Source organism: Salvia splendens, chromosome 17 (genome assembly GCF_004379255.2).
Source record: "Salvia splendens isolate huo1 chromosome 17, SspV2, whole genome shotgun sequence".
Taxonomy (NCBI): domain Eukaryota; kingdom Viridiplantae; phylum Streptophyta; class Magnoliopsida; order Lamiales; family Lamiaceae; genus Salvia; species Salvia splendens.
In genome coordinates this window covers 4,128,116-4,145,625 of record NC_056048.1, presented here as the reverse complement: position 1 = coordinate 4,145,625, position 17,510 = coordinate 4,128,116, and the positions used below count along the sequence as shown (strand labels likewise).

The following is a 17,510-nucleotide window of genomic DNA, read 5'->3' as shown; positions in this document are numbered from 1 at the left end:
GAAATTGAGGCGTGAGTTTTTTTTTTTTTTTGTACACGTATTTTGAACGTTTATTTCAAAAATTCTCAAAATTAAAAAGATTCTGATTGTATGTAATTTTCATGAGTAAAATTCAGTATTTTCGTTGACACTTGATGATAATTTGTTGGAAATGCTATGCCGAAATTAGATGCAACCGTTGTTTTGATACGATACACTCTCTTCATATATATGTTTGTATTCATGAATGCAAATCAAATGTCTGATTTCAACCCATATGATGATATGAACATATGATACTCGATTTAGAAATCAATCTTACCAAAAAAAAGTAGACTCATGTCATATTACACTCAGTGTTCATAGACGCTTAATTTGTAAGAATCTTGTTTCACTAAGAAACAAGAAAACCATATATCATCTCAAGTCTAATTAAAAATGGGACACTCACCCCTTAAAAGATCTTATAAGGGGGAGGGTTATCCATACTTATATAGACAAGCTAGAATTATTACCAAGTCGATGTGACACAAGATTTCAGAGTTTTAACAAGTTTGGTAGTTGAGATGCAGAATCGTAGATAATGTTGATACGCTAGTGATGATCGTTGAGGTTTTCTTTGCTCCGGATCAGTGTGACGCCATCTTCTCGCCACGTGATCCTCTCTTCACATAATGCTGCGCATAACTCCACGTATAATTTGTGCTCCTAATAACAAACCAACGTATAATTATCGATACCTGTTAAAACTAGTAGTACTTGTTAAAACAGAAATTACACCATTTATTGAAATTGAAAAGGAGAAGGTTAGACAGTAATTTCGATACCTTGCTCCAGAAGCGATTACCGCTCTATGCACCTTCATTACCATAATACCCTTTCCCACCAAATGCTGGTGGAAGAAGCGACGAATGTATATTCTGTATGGCCTTTGGATAAGCTTAAATCAGTTCAGATGGAATGAGCTTGAGATTAAGAAAGCACAGAACTGATATTTGTTTTAAGAGACGGTTTCAGACGAATATGATTTGGGAATTTTTTTGAATGCAGGACTTTTGCGGGGGCAAACGGAAGAGACGGCTCCATGATTAAAACCGCAAGGAATTACATTTTGGGCTTCCATTAAAATCAAAAGACGCCGAAACAGTGTCTACAGTTGAAACAGGGGATGTTTATTCTTTGAAAATAGGGTTTAGGCAAAGCTTTGATTTATATTTAAAAAACATTGTTGTCTGATTTCAAACAGAGGCTACTTTTCTCAAATTGATAATGCAGATTTACAAATAATTATCTTTACTAATATTTGTAATTATTTTCTTGTTGAAACAGTATGAAATCCGCTTCGTTCTTCACATTTTTGAGAGCTTCTAATCTCCTACTACTATTGTTACCAATGCCCATCTCAGGGGAAACAGTCACTATTTCCAATTAAGATGACAAATGACAATGTTGACATTCTAAGCATCATATTTTCGGAATAAGCTTTCGAAATATTCTTGTAAATATATGTTAGTATCAGGAACATATTATATAAGTACAAGATAGGATCAGAGCCCGGGATTATTATGAAACGGAAACGGAGGGGGTGAATTTGGCCCCAGTTGTGCTCATTCTTTGGCCACAGCAGCTTGGTTGTCATTGAAATAATCGTGCCTGTGTGTATGAAATAGCTAAGGTGGTCAATATTGGCATGTATGCTTCATAAATATAACGACGACATGTGTACAGACTAACTTACCGAATTTTTCGCGTTAGCTGGTAAATGCCTGTACCTGCCATTACAATGTTCACACTAAAAAGATTCCAGTTCTTCTGCAGTTGGTTCATAGGAAAAGATCAATTGTTGTTAGACAATTTATCATTGTGAAAGCAAGGACCTAGACAGGTGAAACGTCATAGTACAAACATTAGAACTCAGATTGTTCAGACAGATTTCTATTTACATGCCCAATCTCCACATTCATGCTATCAGCCATGTGGACCTCTTTTTTTCCATACACCTCTTTAAACGCTCGCTTATTTGCCTAAAATAGGTAACACATTTGATATTTGGGCCAATTCAAGCAATTTTGCTTCTCAACTCATGAAATAAAAGATGGGCATATTGCAATGACTAGCTAGTTTCATTCTTTTTCTACTACTCATAATGATGTACATATGGAGCTTTCAGCAAACAAAAATGAGAAATGATGATTGAGGGGAAAGGGAGGCACTTATATTATCACTAAACAAAGTCAATACAAGAAATGAAGAAAATATAAAAGAGGTAATCTTCCTTAAATATGAGAATAAGCAGCAGTATGTTATTAGATTGGACTATTATAGTTTAGGTAAATTCTCGTCCAACAATGTTATTCTAGGTTTGAAGAGATTAACACAATTCACAAAGCCATGAAATAGAAAAGAGCCAATACAACTCTGAACCAGAGAACTTTATTTTATCGTTAGGGGAACTTTTTGTAATGTTTAGATTATGCACGACAACATAAGAAACGGAAATCGGGATAAGCCTCGCAGATAAAACTTTGGCATCGAACACAAGTTATCCAAAATTATGAACAAAGAATTAGCATCATACAAAACATGTAGGAAAAGAATGCCGCTACAATCATAACCGATCAACATATCAACTTACAGGAGTGATAACAGTGCTGTAACGCGACCAAATAACTCCAGTAGCTGTGACAGCTGCAAACAAATTTCATATGAGTAAACAACACGAAGGTCGAAGAAGAATAGTCTCAGCTGCATCACAGAGGCAATTATAGGTTCACATTACCAATTTACCATGTCTGCAAGCCCACAAATCAAACTTCACCAATCATCACTTACCGATTTGCTGGGGATATGAAACTTTCTCTGGGGGCTTACTAGAATCAGCAAGATTGGCTATGCTAATTCCCCATTTGAAGGTCGGGGCCCAGAAATGAACTGCGGCGTAGAACATAGTACAACACAAGTCTATTTATACATAGCAACATGATTGAAAAAGCTCTGAAAAGTAACATACATCAAACTCAGTCTCAATCTCGACAGTCCAATTACATAGAAGGGCTTGTGAATCAAAGAGCTTGATAAATAAGGTAAGTATGTTTGGCACTTTTAGATAGAAAGCTTTCTAACGGAATCATCCTCGCTCAGATTATCAAACAAAACATATTCCCAAATAGTGAAAATCTGCATTTGAAATACGAGAATTGAACGGCAGGTGAGTGATGATAATTTCCAGCAACTGATTTCATACATTGGCAGCAATCAAGATTGAAACCCCATTTTTCGCAAATACACCAAACTTAATTGCAATCGTGCTCCAATTACTGAAACACGACTCGCACGAAATAAAATCAGTAATCCCCAAAAAGGATTTTTTTTACCTTAGGGGATTTCACAATCGATTAAACGCGAAACTAGTGCTTGACCGAAGAAAGAAAGAAGAATATAGAGAAACGTTTATGCGAAACGATGTGGAAAGGCAAAAAAAGGGAGATGGCAATGAGATTGGACTCACTGGTTTTAGGACCAGCTGGATGATTCCATAGAGCTTGAAATTTTGACGCCATTGGAGCTTGCTCTCTCTGTCTCTGCGCCGATTGGATGAAGAATTGAAATGGGCTGTTTTGGTTCAACAAATACGGCCTTTCAATGTTTCTATTTAGGGTGGGTATATAATCACTTTATTGGCCCACCATTTCGATATTATTCTTCGCTTCCCCTTTTTTTATTCAAATTATTATTTTAATAAAATCAACGAATAAGTTGTTATGAGGATTGGGGCAAAACTGCACAATCAGTCAAGCTCGGTGTTAGCCGAGCTTAATCGTGCTCGGTGATTAGCCGAGCTTGCTGGTGCTCGGTATTAGCCGAACTTAGTCGAGTTCGGTGTTGGCCGTTGTTATTAACTGATGCATAGACAAACGTGAGCCGTCGGATGCGATTAGTTAGTTAGCTTAAATGACAGCCGTTGGATTTGTTTTGGTTGTTAGATTAGTGTTAGTCAAATAGAGTGAATAACCGAGCTGTGCAAGCGGAGTGAGAGAAAAAGATTTTTCATCCATCAGTTTGTAATCTTCCACAAGAAATTGAATACAAGATTTCCATTAATTCTCCGAGAGTTGTTCTTAGCTTTATTCATTTTCATATCGAGTGTTTGTTCTTCTTGTTTCGGAATCGATCTTGTTGTGATAGCAAGATTGAGTCGCGTATTTGATACCATTACAAATTGGCGCCGTCTGTGGGAAAACGAAGAAGGACGACGCATTCAACAATGTCTACCACGAAGTTCGACGTTGAGCGGTTCACCGGCGAAAATGATTTCGGCCTGTGGAGATTGAAAATGAAAGCTGTTCTTATGCAGCAAGGAGTCTGGGATTATGTCAAATCCAAGGCGGATGAGGAGGAGATTCAAGGAATGGATGCGGCGAAATCTCAAGAACTGGAATACAAGGCGTATAGCTCGATTGTCTTGTGCCTCAGCGATAGAGTCTTGAGGGAGGTTCAAAAGGAAGATGATGCCGCAGGAGTTTGGGAGAAGTTAGAGAAAATCTATATGGAGAAGTCGATCTCAAATAGATTGCATCTCAAACAAAGGTTATTCAATTTCAAGTTTTCTGACTCCAAGAACTTAGCAGATCAATTAGAAGATTTTCGCAAGTGCATAGATGATCTTGAGAGTGTGGATGATGCCATGAAAGATGAGGATAAAGCTTTGATGTTATTGAATGCTCTGCCTCAGAGTTTTGAGCAATTCAAAGACTCAATACTTCTTGGAAGGGATTCGAAGGTGACTTTAGAGGAGGTATATTCTGCATTAAAGCTGAAGGGAATGCAGAAATCTGTCAGCAAGCAAATCGATCAAGCTGCTGAAAGCCTTAATGTGAAGACTGCATCAAAGAAACAATTCAAATTCAAGAAACCCTCATCTGATAAATGGAGACCACGGGGTGCGAAGGAAGGTGATCAGAAGGAGTCAAGAAGTTGTTTTTGGTGTAAGAAACCAGGACACATCAAGCAAAATTGCTTTGCTTGGAAGAAAAGACAAGCTGAAAATCACAAAGAAGATGGTACAGCAGCTATCACTGAGGAAATTGAAGAGGCAAGAGCTCTCAATGTGGTGGAGGATAGTCCATTATCAAGGCTGTGGATCATGGATTCAGGTTGCAGTTTCCATATGTCCTCCAACCTTGACTGGTTCCAAGATTTAAAGGAATCTGAAGGCTCGGTGTTGCTAGGAGATGATCATGTGTGTGATGTAAGGGGTGTTGGGAACATATGCTTGAGGATGGAAGATGGATCACTGCGAAAGCTTACTGATGTAAGGTACATCCCATCCATCAAGAGAAATTTGATCTCATTGGGACTTCTTGAGAAGATAGGTTATAGATTGACCCTTTATGGTGGAGAAATGCTTGTTACAAAGGATGGCCAGATGATTATGAGAGCTATCAGAAGTAATGTACTCTATTATCTACAAGCTGAGCCTATTGATGGTTCTGCAAATTCAACTCAACAAACCATCAATTGGCATACAAGGCTCGGGCATGTAGGAGTTGCTGGGATGATGCAGTTGGTGAAACAAGGCATAATTCAGATGTCTGAGTCTGATGTACAAAGACACATTGGATCTTGTGAGGAGTGCATACTTGGTAAGAGCAAAAAACTGCCATATGGAGTGGGCAAGCACACATCGAAAGAGCCTCTCCAATATGTTCACAGTGACATATGGGGACCTGCACCAGTGAATAGCCTTGGAGGAGGCAGGTATTTCTTATCCTTTGTTGATGATTTTTCAAGGAAGGTTTGGATAGTAATAATGAAAGACAAGTCAGAAACATTCCAGAGGTTTCAAGAATGGTGTGTAGGTGTTGAGTTGGAGAAAGGAAAGCCATTGAGGTGTCTTAGGACTGACAACGGGCTTGAGTTCTTGTCCCATGAATTTGATGGATTCTGTAAAGATAAGGGGATAAAGAGGCACAGAACAGTCCCTCACAACCCACAACAAAATGGGGTTGCTGAGAGGATCAATAGAACCATTCTTGAAAGGGTGAGGTGCATGTTAATAGCGTCTGGAATGTCTAAACCATTTTGGGGTGAAGCAGCCTCTACTGCTGTTGTTTTGATCAATAAATGTCCTTCAGCTGCCATTGAAAATCAGACCCCAGACAGCAAATGGTATGGATCTTATGGGGATTATTCAAAACTGAGGCCATTTGGGTGTAGAGCTTATGCTCACATAAAGCAAGGTAAATTGGAACCTAGAGCTCTCAGGTGTGTAATGATTGGGTATCAGATGGGAGTCAGTGGGTACAGGCTGTGGTGCTGTGAGGAAGGAAACAAGAAAGTGGTGGTTAGCAGAGATGTGATCTTCAAAGAATCTGAAATGCCTTTCCTCAACAAGGATAATCAGAAAGTTCATTTTGAGGTGGAGAACCAGAGAGTAACTACAGATGTAACTCAGACTGATCTAAATGCTACATCTGATGTCAGTGGTGGTGGAGCTTCTGGAATGCAAGCTGAAATCAGAACACCAGAGAGAGTGATTGCTAGAAACAGAGCAAAGAGGAATATTAAGCTCCCTTCTAGATTTAATGATTATGACATGATGCACTATGCACTGGCAGTGGCTGAACAGATGGATTACCATGAACCTTCATCTTATAAAGAAGCAATCAGAAGCCCTGAAAAGGATCAGTGGTTGTTAGCTATGCAAGAGGAGATTGATAGCTTGTATAAAAACCACACATGGATCTTGGTACTGAGGCCTACTGATCAGAAAACAGTAGGGTGCAAATGGATTTACAAAAAGAAGGTTGAGGCCTTCAACAACAACCATATCAGGTTCAAAGCAAGGTTGGTGGCTAAGGGGTTCACACAGAAAGAGGGTGTGGATTACAATGAAATTTTTTCACCTGTTGTCAAACACAGCTCCATCAGGCTATTACTTGCTATAGTTGCTCAAAGAGATTGGGAATTGCAACAACTTGATGTTAAAACTGTTTTTCTCCATGGTGAACTTGAAGAAAAAATATACATGGAGCAACCACCTGGTTTTGTGAAGCCAGGAGATGAAAAGAAAGTGTGTTTGCTAAAAAGAAGTCTCTATGGTCTCAAACAAAGCTCAAGGCAGTGGTACATGAGGTTCAATGTGTTCATGCAGAAGATTGGGTTTGAAAAATCTTTGTATGATCACTGTGTGTTCATCAAGAGAAGAGGTGGAGTTGCTGTAGCATATCTACTGTTATATGTAGATGATATGCTGATCTCTGCAGAGCATAAGGAAGAGGTGGAGTTAGTGAAGGCTGATCTGAAATCTGAATTCGATATGAAAGATCTTGGTGATGCCAAGAAGATTCTTGGGATGGAAATTATCAGAGATAGAGATCACAAGCAGATATGGCTGACTCAAAGGGATTATATCAGTAGTGTGATCAAGAAATTCCAGATGGATCATAGCAAACCAGTGAGCATGCCCCTGAGTTCACAGTTCAAGCTCAGCAGCAATCAAAGCCCTAAAGATGATGAACAGAGAAGAGAAATGGATAAGGTCCCATATGCAAACATAGTGGGGAGTATCATGTACACCATGGTGTGTACAAGGCCAGATATCAGCCAGGCAATAAGTGTTGTGAGCAGGTACATGGCTGATCCGGGTATACAGCATTGGCAAGCTTTAAAATGGATATTAAGGTATCTCAATGGCACTCGGGATTATGGCATACTGTTTGATGGAAGTAAGAATTTTGATACACAGCCTCTATTGGGATATTGTGATTCTGATTTTGCAACTAACATTGACACAAGGAAGTCCCAATCCGGCTATGTTTTCTGCATGTATGGAGCTGCTGTAAGTTGGAGATCGAGTTTGCAATCTGTGGTGGCACTCTCAACAACTGAGGCAGAATATATTTCCATGGCTGAGGCTGTAAAGGAGAGCATGTGGCTGAAAGGAATCTGCTCGGATTTTGGAGTCGATCAAGAAGCTGTGACTGTATTATGTGATTCAAATAGTGCCATATGTCTATCAAAACATCAGACATTCCATGAGAGGAGCAGGCATGTGGATGTTAAGCTTCATTTTGTGAGGGATGAAGTTGAAAAGGGCTAGTAAAGATTGAGAAAGTAGCTACTGAGCACAATGCTGCTGATATGCTAACAAAGGTGTTACCCGGACTTAAGTTGAAGTATTGCATGGATTTGGTGAATCTGATTCAGCTGGAGTGATTGTGGAAGATGGATATGCTCTGTGGATTGTCCAGTTGTGTCCCAAGGTGGAGATTTGTTATGAGGATTGGGGCAAAACTGCACAATCAGTCAAGCTCGGTGTTAGCCGAGCTTAATCGTGCTCGGTGATTAGCCGAGCTTGCTGGTGCTCGGTATTAGCCGAACTTAGTCGAGTTCGGTGTTGGCCGTTGTTATTAACTGATGCATAGACAAACGTGAGCCGTCGGATGCGATTAGTTAGTTAGCTTAAATGACAGCCGTTGGATTTGTTTTGGTTGTTAGATTAGTGTTATATAGAGTGAATAACCGAGCTGTGCAAGCGGAGTGAGAGAAAAAGATTTTTCATCCATCAGTTTGTAATCTTCCACAAGAAATTGAATACAAGATTTCCATTAATTCTCCGAGAGTTGTTCTTAGCTTTATTCATTTTCATATCGAGTGTTTGTTCTTCTTGTTCCGGAATCGATCTTGTTGTGATAGCAAGATTGAGTCGCGTATTTGATACCATTACATAAGTAACCACTGCAACTCCTCCCCCAAATCGCGAGCCCTAATCTTTGCCACCATGGATCCACAGAGCCAGACTACTTCACTGCAGCGACTACAAAACGTCGAAAAGGTATATTCTTCCAATCTTAGTGATAATAAATGCAAACACTTGATTTGGATAAATCGATTTTTTTTGTGTGCAGAGAATAGTCAGGGTGCTAGAGCTAGCAGGTGGAGTAATGGACGAAATGGCAAACCCTAGTGGTCCTAGGAAGGAGCTCGTGAACAGCCATTGCAGCGAATTCATGCAATCAGTCAAGGTATTGCCCTAATTTGGTTTGATTTGAAGCGATAGTGTCTACTTTTTAGGAATTTTTAGTTTTTGGAGGGGCTAAGAAGGATTGTTGTTGGGGTTTGTGTTTGATTGGGTTGGTAGGATATTCAGATGACGCTCCGAGAGGAAATCAAGAGCGCGTGTGAGTATCGGCCTTTTGAGAAGTGTGATTATGTTCCAAGAATATCGAACGAGATCTGTTGCAAGAAATTGGAATATCTGATTGCACAGGTAGATGAGATGAGGCGAACAATTGATGAATTTAATGAAGCTTGAGAATGCAGAACCTGGTAATTTTTTAACCTGCTTTGGAAATGTGTCAAGAATTGCTTCTAATTGTATTGGATGATAAGTTGCTCTTAAATTTGATTTTATCTCGTCCTCTTTCACCCTTTGAATCTCATTTGCATTAGTGGAGATACACATGATTCAATTCCTCTTATTAGGTCGGCGTGCTGTGTAAAATGAGGGATGCTATCAATGTAAATTCACCTTGGTTGTTCTCTTTCTTTGTGATGTCTTTTGTAGTTTTCAACTCTGCTGAGGATTTTTTAACTGACTTTCAAGATGGTGATTGTTGTATAGAGTTGGCTGCATTGATTTCTAAAACTGTTAGTTTTATGATTTTATCATTTTTGAGAGGCTTTAAGCTTACAATATAGAGCTTGAATGCATTGCCCAAGGAAAATGTATCCAGAATTGTTTCTGATTATATTAGGGGATTAGTGCTCTTAAATTTGATATTCTCAAAACTGTCTCACCATCTTCCACTCTTTCAATCTCAGTTGCATTTATGGAGAATCGGAGATATGATTATGATTCAATTCCGTTGGTGGGTCGGTGACTCAGCCTGCTGTGTAAAATGAGGGATGCAATCAATACTACTATGTAAATTCACCTTAGGTCTTTATGTTTGCTGTTGCTCTCTTTCTTTGTGATGCCTTTTGTAGTTTCCAGTATTATGCTGAGGATTTTTTTTTCTGGTTTTTGTCTGTCCTATAATTCTATTCACCTTTGAAGTGTCTCTCTTATTCACCTTAGAAGGATTAGTTCAGAGTTAAAAGGAAGTCTTTCATGCTTTTGTAGTAGGGAAATGGGCTGATTGTTGATTATAGTTGGTGAAGAATGAAATGAAAATCGTGTTGCTTTAAATTAATTCGTGGATACGTTTTTCTAGTTTAAACACAGATACTTTAAATTATTTGATTCTAGTTTAAGCCCATATTTTCTCTTTTTTCTGTCTATCTTCTCTTTTCTTTTGATATCTTAAAAGTGTTCATTCCACAAACTATGCAGTCTTTAGTTGTAAACGATAATCTTACAGTATATACTGTAAAATCTATCAAGCGTAGTAGAATTTACAGAGTGCATTGAAAAATTGTACTTTAACTAAAAATACTGACAAACAATTAACCACCAATTATCAAAAGAAAAACGAGGGCTCCGAAAAATATTTGGCTATGTATATGCAAATATTTATATACTAAAAGGGCCTTAATTTCGTTGATATGACCCCTTAATCACGTTGATCATGTATGATGATTTATTATAAAAACAAATGAAATTTTGGGACATAATGTATAATTATTTATTATAAAAGCAAATGAATTTTTGGGACTAAGGGAATCCAACAAGCGACGATGTAACGAAATTAGAGCATGTAGTGTTGTTTGCTAATTCCGTTTCAATCACTATTTATACATTTTCATATATCCAAATGACATATTGCTAAATAAATAGGATTCGTCCCATTTTATCACAATCTAAAAAATAAATCACGGAAGATAAAAAAATTCGCAATTTACACATCGCTTCATTTCTAGTGAAATAGCAATGATGTGGTGGTTGGTCAGTTTTAAACATGTGGAAGTGTTATGACTTATGACTATTTTAACTCACTTTTTAAAGGTGATATTTGTTTATGTGGTGAGTGTTGACTATTTGACCATTTATCATGATTTATTTGGCAAATTGACCTAGTATAAATCATATACGGAGTATGAAGTACTATATTTTTCGTTCAAATATTTCCATTATCTATTTTTAATAATAATGTAATTCTTCCTTAAAGCAGAAAAATAAAGGACGAATTTTCAGTCGTAAACCTTTTTTGTTCATTTTCTTTTTCTGGTAAGAGAAAACGTAGATTAGCTGCAACGTTTTTACCTGACCGCAGAAAACGGAACGTAGTAGACGGCGCAGGCATGAGCGAGCAGAAATGAAGCTAACACTGGCCAAGTCATTTGCGCTCTTCACACTCACTTTCGGAATCACCCTTTCCTTCGTTCTTCTCAATCACCAAAGCCCGCTTCCGACCAAGCCCGACCCCATGGCCCGTACCTTCATATTGTGGCTGCATGGGCTCGGCGATTCGGGCCCCGCCAACGAACCTATCAAGAACCTCTTCACTTCTCCCGTCTTCGCCAACACCAAGTGGTCCTTCCCTTCCGCCCCAAACAATCCCGTCACCTGTAATTGTAAGTCTTATCTTATTTTGCATCGCTTTGCTGATCCGTGAATCCGGATTTTGCTCCGATATTGTGAATTTGTTCAAATGCGTGGCGATTGGTTGGATACGGGAGTGATGTGGTGTTAGTGTTACCTATTTGATTCTTAATTTTGGGGTTTCCGAAAATTAGGGTTTTTGCTGTATTTTGGTTAGAGTGTATATAATGAATTGGCTTTCATATGTATTATCTTCATAATCGATTAGTCTTGTGGTTATCTTTACTGAATTTTCTTTTCCAACTCACGCAATTGCTTCCTTAAGATTGCTAACATAGGAGTAGCTTTCGGGAAAATATTTTTCAGTTATTTGCTGAATAATTGCAAAGGTTTAATTTTTCAATGTTCATTGGGAAACTGGGCAGCTCAATGTATGTGATTTGAATTATATGCTTCTTGCTATTATATATCTAGTTGATCTTTCAAAATTATGGGTCTTCGCCTGGTTGATTGTGAGTAAATAGGCAACTGGAAAAGAATTAGCTCTTTCGTTACATTTAGTTCGGGAGTGAAAACATCATTTTTTTGCGACTCTGGAATGGGTCTTCAAGTTAATTTGGATAGCTAGTAAATTTCATACCTTCTGGCATACATTTGAGCATTTTTCTTAATTTTGTGGTCTTCAAGTTGCCGGAGGTATTATCCACTTAGGATCTTTACGTTCTAATTCGATTCTCTAACTCTTTTAGATTTCTACTATACTAATTTTGGATGGTGAAGTTGATTGAGAAGCATTTTGTGGAAGCGAACATTGTTCAAGTGCAGATCGCTTGATTTCTGTTGTCTTATATTTCCAGAATCCAGATACAATTGAATTAGTTCCTTTGATGCATATTTTACCTTGTGTTAACTTAACCTTTTTCTTGTAGATGGTTCAGTGATGCCTTCATGGTTTGACATTCACGAATTACCGATGACAGCTGTGAGTTCTGCCTGCCTCAACTTATTCTGATTAATTTCAAGTTTACATATTTTTCTTCTCACTGTATATTCGATGTGTATTGTAACTGAGATTAACGAGATGTTCTTTACACACAACAATGCAACAATATACTTCCGTTTCTATGCAGTTAAATGTGTAGAACTGTCTACATGAAACATTACAGTATTTCCATTGATCTGTGAGAACCTTGTTCTTATCTCAACATGGGAGTCATTGTTTCTTCTTTTGTATACTAATGGTCGCCATTTAGTGAACTCGGTCATTGCTCTGAAACAAGATTTACACAGTACTTGTTTATAACTAGGTGATCAGTTACCACTATTCTATATTTTACTTGATCTGATATGAGTTAAGATCGCCCAACAGGATTCTCCACAAGATGAAGCCGGCGTGCTCAAAGCAGTTCAAAATGTCCATGCAATGATAGACACGGAGATAGCAGCAGGCACCAATCCTAACAATATCTTTATATGCGGGTTCAGTCAAGGAGGTGTGTCTGTCCTCTCTCTTAAAGTTGTGCATCTAATTTGTGTTTAAAGCTTGGGTAATTAAACAAATACAATCTTCTAGGTGCTTTAACGTTGGCAAGCGTTCTGCTTTACCCAAAAACTCTGGGTGGAGGTGCTGTGTTTAGTGGTTGGGTTCCATTTAACTCTTCAATTTTACAAAGGGTTTCAGAAGATGCAAAAAAGGTGTGTCCACCTCTCCTTACTAGCATTTCTTTTCTCATTTGTTGAACCTCTCTGATCTGAATGCTAATGCTTTTGCTAATTCATGTTTTATAATCATCGAAAACCTTGAATTGCCTTTTTAATCTGAACCATTGAAGAGATGCCAAAAGGTTGGACTTTAGACGATCTAAAAGTTGTTATTTTTGGTGTCTAAACGTAACTTTTGATACTATGTTATATGGATTGTGAAGGCTGTATTTGATTTTCAGAAGGCTTAAAACACTAGAAAATTTTAGACTAACATTAACTCTACTAAACGTTACGAAGTTGTAACTCGGCATCATGCCTAGATCGATTATATCATGCTGAATTACGTGATCACACACACAGAGTGTCTTGTTACCTGCCATTTCATTTATACCTGGTATAATGTTTTTTTCCATTCATTTCAAACATAGACTATAGAAGCCCCTTACCTAGATTGAAGTAATTTTGATATAAAGAATCATCATCTTAAATAATGTGAAAATGCAAACAGACACCTATCCTGTGGTCCCATGGCATAGCTGATAGAACTGTACTCTTCGAAGCTGGACAAGCTGGTCCTCCATTTCTCGAAAAAGCTGGCGTAAGCTGTGAATTCAAGGTATTGCCATTCTCCATTCCATATATAGTATGCTACCAGTTGCATAATCATGATTCTTCTTGTTTTTGCATTCTGTCCTTGCTCTCTCAATCATCACTCCCATTAATTGGATAGTACTATGTACTATCACAAACGCTTGCGTGCCTAATTGGTGTTTGCTTCAGGCCTACCCCGGTCTCGGCCACTCCTTAAACAACGAGGAGTTCCGTAATCTTGAATCTTGGATCAAATCTCGTGTCCACAGTTCGTCATGAAGTCACTACTTTTGCCATCTAAAAGATCCGTCACACGCCTCGTTCCACTGGTTTGCGCATGCATACTTCGATATTGCAGGTGAATTTATGTGTTTACGAAGAAACAAGATTGAATCATATTGAAAAGCAATGAATGAAAGGAAACACCAGCCTTGTGAATAAAAAATTGGTACATTTATTGACATTTCGTAATGTACCCTTGAACATAGAGTGGGCTCTTAAAAACTATACCAAAGTGGATTATGATTGCAAAATTGCGTCAATGAAATCATAGTTTTCAAGAATCATATTTGGAATTAACTAACATTAATTTTACTACTAGTAGTTGTTATCATGGCGCAAAAGATAAAGCTTCATCAGGGGATGATGATCAATTATAACCCATGATTGCTTGACCTTATTTGAAGGAAATCTCACATGAGTTAATCATTGTATAATTTCATCACATTGCCCTTGATTTATACTCCTAATACAATCTTAACAAAGTACTCTCTCTTCGTCCACGATTAACTGACATAACTTTCATTTTTTGTTCTTCCACGATTAATTAGAATACTTAGTTAATGAATTCTATCTTCCATTAACTCATCCCGCTCACATTTTTATTATAAAACTAAATAAAATGACTCATATGCTATAGATTTTTTTAATCCATTTTTCACTATATTTCTTAAAATCTAAGCGAATCAATTCATGACAATTAATTATAGATGTAAGACTACTACAACATTTGGAAACCTTAAAAGGCTCATCACTCATGTCAATGTATTATGTAAAAACATCAAATAAACTTCTTGTGCTAAATTAGTGATTCATTAATACTATACGTTAGTTAAAATGGTTACGCTTGATATTTTCACATATTTGATAAATATTACGGTATCTACAACGCTGTCACTATACCGTCCCTTAAAACACTATTTGCGGCCCCACTGTACCTTTTTACTACATACCTTAACTAAGGGACGGAACCTGCAACCCTCTGTCCCTTAACCGTCCCTTAAATTACTATTCATTCAATTTTATTTTTTTTAAATTTTTTCCATCAAATTCAATTAATAAAAACACACTTCATTAAAAATAAAATAACATTACAATATAAAATTAGTAAAAAATTTAAAAAAACATAATAAAAAATCCTAAAAAAATTAAAAATACAAAATTTAATTTCCTCCACTTGTTCGTGAAGGCGGAGTAGGAACTAGCAATCTGCCGTGCTTGGATTACGGAGAAATTCGTCGGTGAAGGATGCCCGGATGCCTTTGCAGAATTGGAGCAAGCACATTCTCCCAGTGCTGTCTCCAATGTGGAGGTATTCGTCGAACACATCCGCCGTTTGTCCAGTCGCAAGCTGGCGGATTGCTGTAGTACATTTCTGCAGCGTCGTGTGGCTGGGACGGCCGACGGCGTGGAAACCTTTCTTGGAAGAACTCTTCCCGGGCTGCCAATGTATTTGCGATGTGGAGAAATAGCGGTCGCCGCATGCGGAAACGGCGACGGAAGTAGGTATCTCCCCACACCGGGTTATCGCAGAAGTAGTCGCGGACTAACCTTGCGGCGGCTTCCTCCCGGTTACGATGGATGTAAGTCCGGGAGCGTCTTTGGGGCGGCGCGACTTCCTCCGTCTTCCGGCATCGATCTTCTTCAAGTGATTCTTCCATTATTCAACGCATTTGCTCATACGGATCCATGAGATCGATTAAATTTGGGGAAAAATAAAAGAGAGGTGATTTGAGATGAAAATTGGAGAGGAAATGGAGATGATTTGGGAAGAATAGATGTGTAGTTGTGTGTGAAATAAGGATGAATTATGAGTATTTATAGAGTAAAAAAAAATTGGAAACAGCTATAAAAAACGGTAACATTACCGTTTCACAATTAATTTTTTTTATTTCGATTTTTTTTAAAAAAAGTATTATTGCGTCAGTGTGACGAATCTCACTCGCGGCCCGGCGAGTGAGCTTCACGCATCGCCTGGGAGCTCGCCACGTCGCCTCGGCGCGTGGGGAGACGTCACGCGATTGGTCACGGCGGGACGGGCGATCCGGCGGGCTAGGGACGGGACGAGACGCTGCAACGCATCCCGCCCCGGTGCTGTCACGGCGTAACGGGACACGGGCCACCTGCGTAACGCGTTGTTGGTGGCCTTAGTAGCTCTATTTAGTTTCTACTAAGCCTATTATAAGCATTAAACAGACTTAAACAAAGCCCGATATTGGTTTGGGTTGGGCCCAATGAGGCCCAAAATCCGAGGACACCTAGAAATTAGCACAAATGTTGCGCTGAAACAGACATAGATTGATAATCTCTGAATAAAGTAGACGTGACCAACAGATTCGCTGCGGGACCCCCTATAACATTTTCCCTACGACGCCACTCTAAACCAATAAACCTCACCCTTCACACCCTCATAAACTCTCGCGTCGCACCCGATCCCTCCCCACCCCTAATAATACGTCACCAATTTCTAAGCTCAAACAACAACTCCATCAAATACCCCCCTCTCTGTAAAAACCCAAACCAACACTGCTTACCATAATCACTCTCTCTCTCTCGATGAAGAAGCTCTACAAAAAGAGCACGGTGCATCCGACGCCGTCGGCTGTGTCAGAGCACCTCCTCTCATTTCTACCGGCGGCGATTTTAGCTCTCACCGCCGCTCTATCTCCGGCGGACAAGGAAGTCCTCGCCTACCTCATCTCCTGCTCCTCCGGCAGCCAGGGCAGGGCCACCGCCGCTCCGGCGAAAGGCGGCGGCGGCGATTGCCACAATCCGTGCTTCAACTGCAGCTGCTTCCGCTGCTACACGAGCTATTGGGCAAAGTGGGATGCGTCGCCCAACCGCCAGCTCATACACGAGGTTATCGACGCCTTCGAAGAAAAAGAGAGCAAAAAAGAGAAGAGCAAAAAGGAACGGCGGAAGGGCAAAACGGTCAAATCCGGTGTTTCAATTGAGCCGAAAATTTCCGAGCCGAGTTTGACCGCCGTTGAATTTGAGTCAAACGCGGCGGCGGATGGCCGCGGCGAGGAGGAGGAGGTTGTTGCCACGGCGGAGGAATTTGACAAGGGCTCCTCGGTGAGGAGGTTTGTGAGTTGGGCATGGGGCGTTTGGGGTTGAAAATTTCAATTCCAAAAAAGTAATTTAATTTTTGTAGCAATCAATTCTGTTTTAATCTGCAATGTAAATTATATCCAGTAATTTACTATATGATCAATCAGCTTTATCTTAAATACTGCAAATTATGCCTCTTTAATCAATGTTCAGATTAAGGAAATGAATTTTATGCTATTCATTGCTGAGGTGTGATTGGTTGGGTTGGAATTATGGTGGTCTGTATATTTTTGGGGGGTTGATAAAAAAGGGTTGGACTTATTATCAAGTTGAGTGGCATTTCTAGTTTGTTTCTTGCTATCATCTTTGTTTTCTCCCCTCCATTATTTGTTCCTTTTCAGTCACCTCTGAATATCCCTTT

General features: G+C 39.0%; 4 protein-coding genes across 5 annotated transcripts; 3 read left to right on the top strand and 1 right to left on the bottom strand.

Annotated features, from left to right (window-relative positions):
* Nucleotides 1–1,448: 1,448 nt before the first annotated feature.
* LOC121775334 (mitochondrial pyruvate carrier 4-like) lies at nucleotides 1,449–3,622 on the bottom strand. The gene is made up of 5 exons (XM_042172410.1): nucleotides 3,488–3,622; nucleotides 2,812–2,910; nucleotides 2,615–2,667; nucleotides 1,718–1,791; nucleotides 1,449–1,632 (listed from the first exon to the last, which is right to left on the bottom strand). The coding sequence occupies exons 1-5, from the start codon at nucleotides 3,537–3,539 to the stop codon at nucleotides 1,587–1,589; spliced, it is 324 nt and encodes a 107-aa protein (XP_042028344.1). The 5' UTR covers nucleotides 3,540–3,622; the 3' UTR covers nucleotides 1,449–1,586.
* Nucleotides 3,623–8,656: 5,034 nt separating this feature from the next.
* On the top strand, nucleotides 8,657–10,175 carry LOC121773623 (mediator of RNA polymerase II transcription subunit 11-like). Of its 2 annotated transcripts, none has more exons than XM_042170517.1 (4): nucleotides 8,657–8,815; nucleotides 8,889–9,005; nucleotides 9,131–9,309; nucleotides 9,805–10,175. In XM_042170517.1, the coding sequence occupies exons 1-3, from the start codon at nucleotides 8,762–8,764 to the stop codon at nucleotides 9,293–9,295; spliced, it is 336 nt and encodes a 111-aa protein (XP_042026451.1). In that variant the 5' UTR covers nucleotides 8,657–8,761; the 3' UTR covers nucleotides 9,296–9,309; nucleotides 9,805–10,175. The 2 variants fall into 2 exon arrangements, with proteins under 2 accessions (XP_042026451.1, XP_042026450.1); XM_042170516.1 differs by having other exon boundaries at nucleotides 9,122–9,309.
* Nucleotides 10,176–11,101: 926 nt separating this feature from the next.
* On the top strand, nucleotides 11,102–14,325 carry LOC121773299 (probable carboxylesterase SOBER1-like). Its single transcript, XM_042170130.1, has 6 exons — nucleotides 11,102–11,496; nucleotides 12,394–12,446; nucleotides 12,834–12,957; nucleotides 13,038–13,159; nucleotides 13,677–13,784; nucleotides 13,949–14,325. The coding sequence occupies exons 1-6, from the start codon at nucleotides 11,238–11,240 to the stop codon at nucleotides 14,036–14,038; spliced, it is 756 nt and encodes a 251-aa protein (XP_042026064.1). The 5' UTR covers nucleotides 11,102–11,237; the 3' UTR covers nucleotides 14,039–14,325.
* A 2,269-nt stretch (nucleotides 14,326–16,594) lies between these two features.
* On the top strand, nucleotides 16,595–17,155 carry LOC121775484. The gene has a single exon (XM_042172564.1). The coding sequence runs from the start codon at nucleotides 16,595–16,597 to the stop codon at nucleotides 17,153–17,155; it is 561 nt and encodes a 186-aa protein (XP_042028498.1).
* The last annotated feature ends 355 nt before the right edge of the window (nucleotides 17,156–17,510 follow it).

Excerpts from the sequence above, each read along its gene's own strand:
- LOC121775334 (XM_042172410.1), bottom strand. The coding sequence starts at position 3,539 with ATGGCGTCAAAATTTCAAGCTCTATGGAATCATCCAGCTGGTCCTAAA. Across the intron at positions 1,792-2,614 it reads ACAGCACTGTTATCACTCCT|AAGAACTGGAATCTTTTTAG; the intron begins GTAAGTTGATAT and ends AACCAACTGCAG. Across the intron at positions 1,633-1,717 it reads CAGCTAACGCGAAAAATTCG|GCACGATTATTTCAATGACA; the intron begins GTAAGTTAGTCT and ends TCATACACACAG.
- LOC121773623 (XM_042170516.1), top strand. The coding sequence starts at position 8,762 with ATGGATCCACAGAGCCAGACTACTTCACTGCAGCGACTACAAAACGTC. Across the intron at positions 8,816-8,888 it reads GACTACAAAACGTCGAAAAG|AGAATAGTCAGGGTGCTAGA; the intron begins GTATATTCTTCC and ends TTTTGTGTGCAG. Across the intron at positions 9,006-9,121 it reads AATTCATGCAATCAGTCAAG|GATATTCAGATGACGCTCCG; the intron begins GTATTGCCCTAA and ends TTGGGTTGGTAG.
- LOC121773299 (XM_042170130.1), top strand. The coding sequence starts at position 11,238 with ATGAAGCTAACACTGGCCAAGTCATTTGCGCTCTTCACACTCACTTTC. Across the intron at positions 12,447-12,833 it reads ACGAATTACCGATGACAGCT|GATTCTCCACAAGATGAAGC; the intron begins GTGAGTTCTGCC and ends ATCGCCCAACAG. Across the intron at positions 13,785-13,948 it reads GCGTAAGCTGTGAATTCAAG|GCCTACCCCGGTCTCGGCCA; the intron begins GTATTGCCATTC and ends TGTTTGCTTCAG.
- LOC121775484 (XM_042172564.1), top strand. The coding sequence starts at position 16,595 with ATGAAGAAGCTCTACAAAAAGAGCACGGTGCATCCGACGCCGTCGGCT.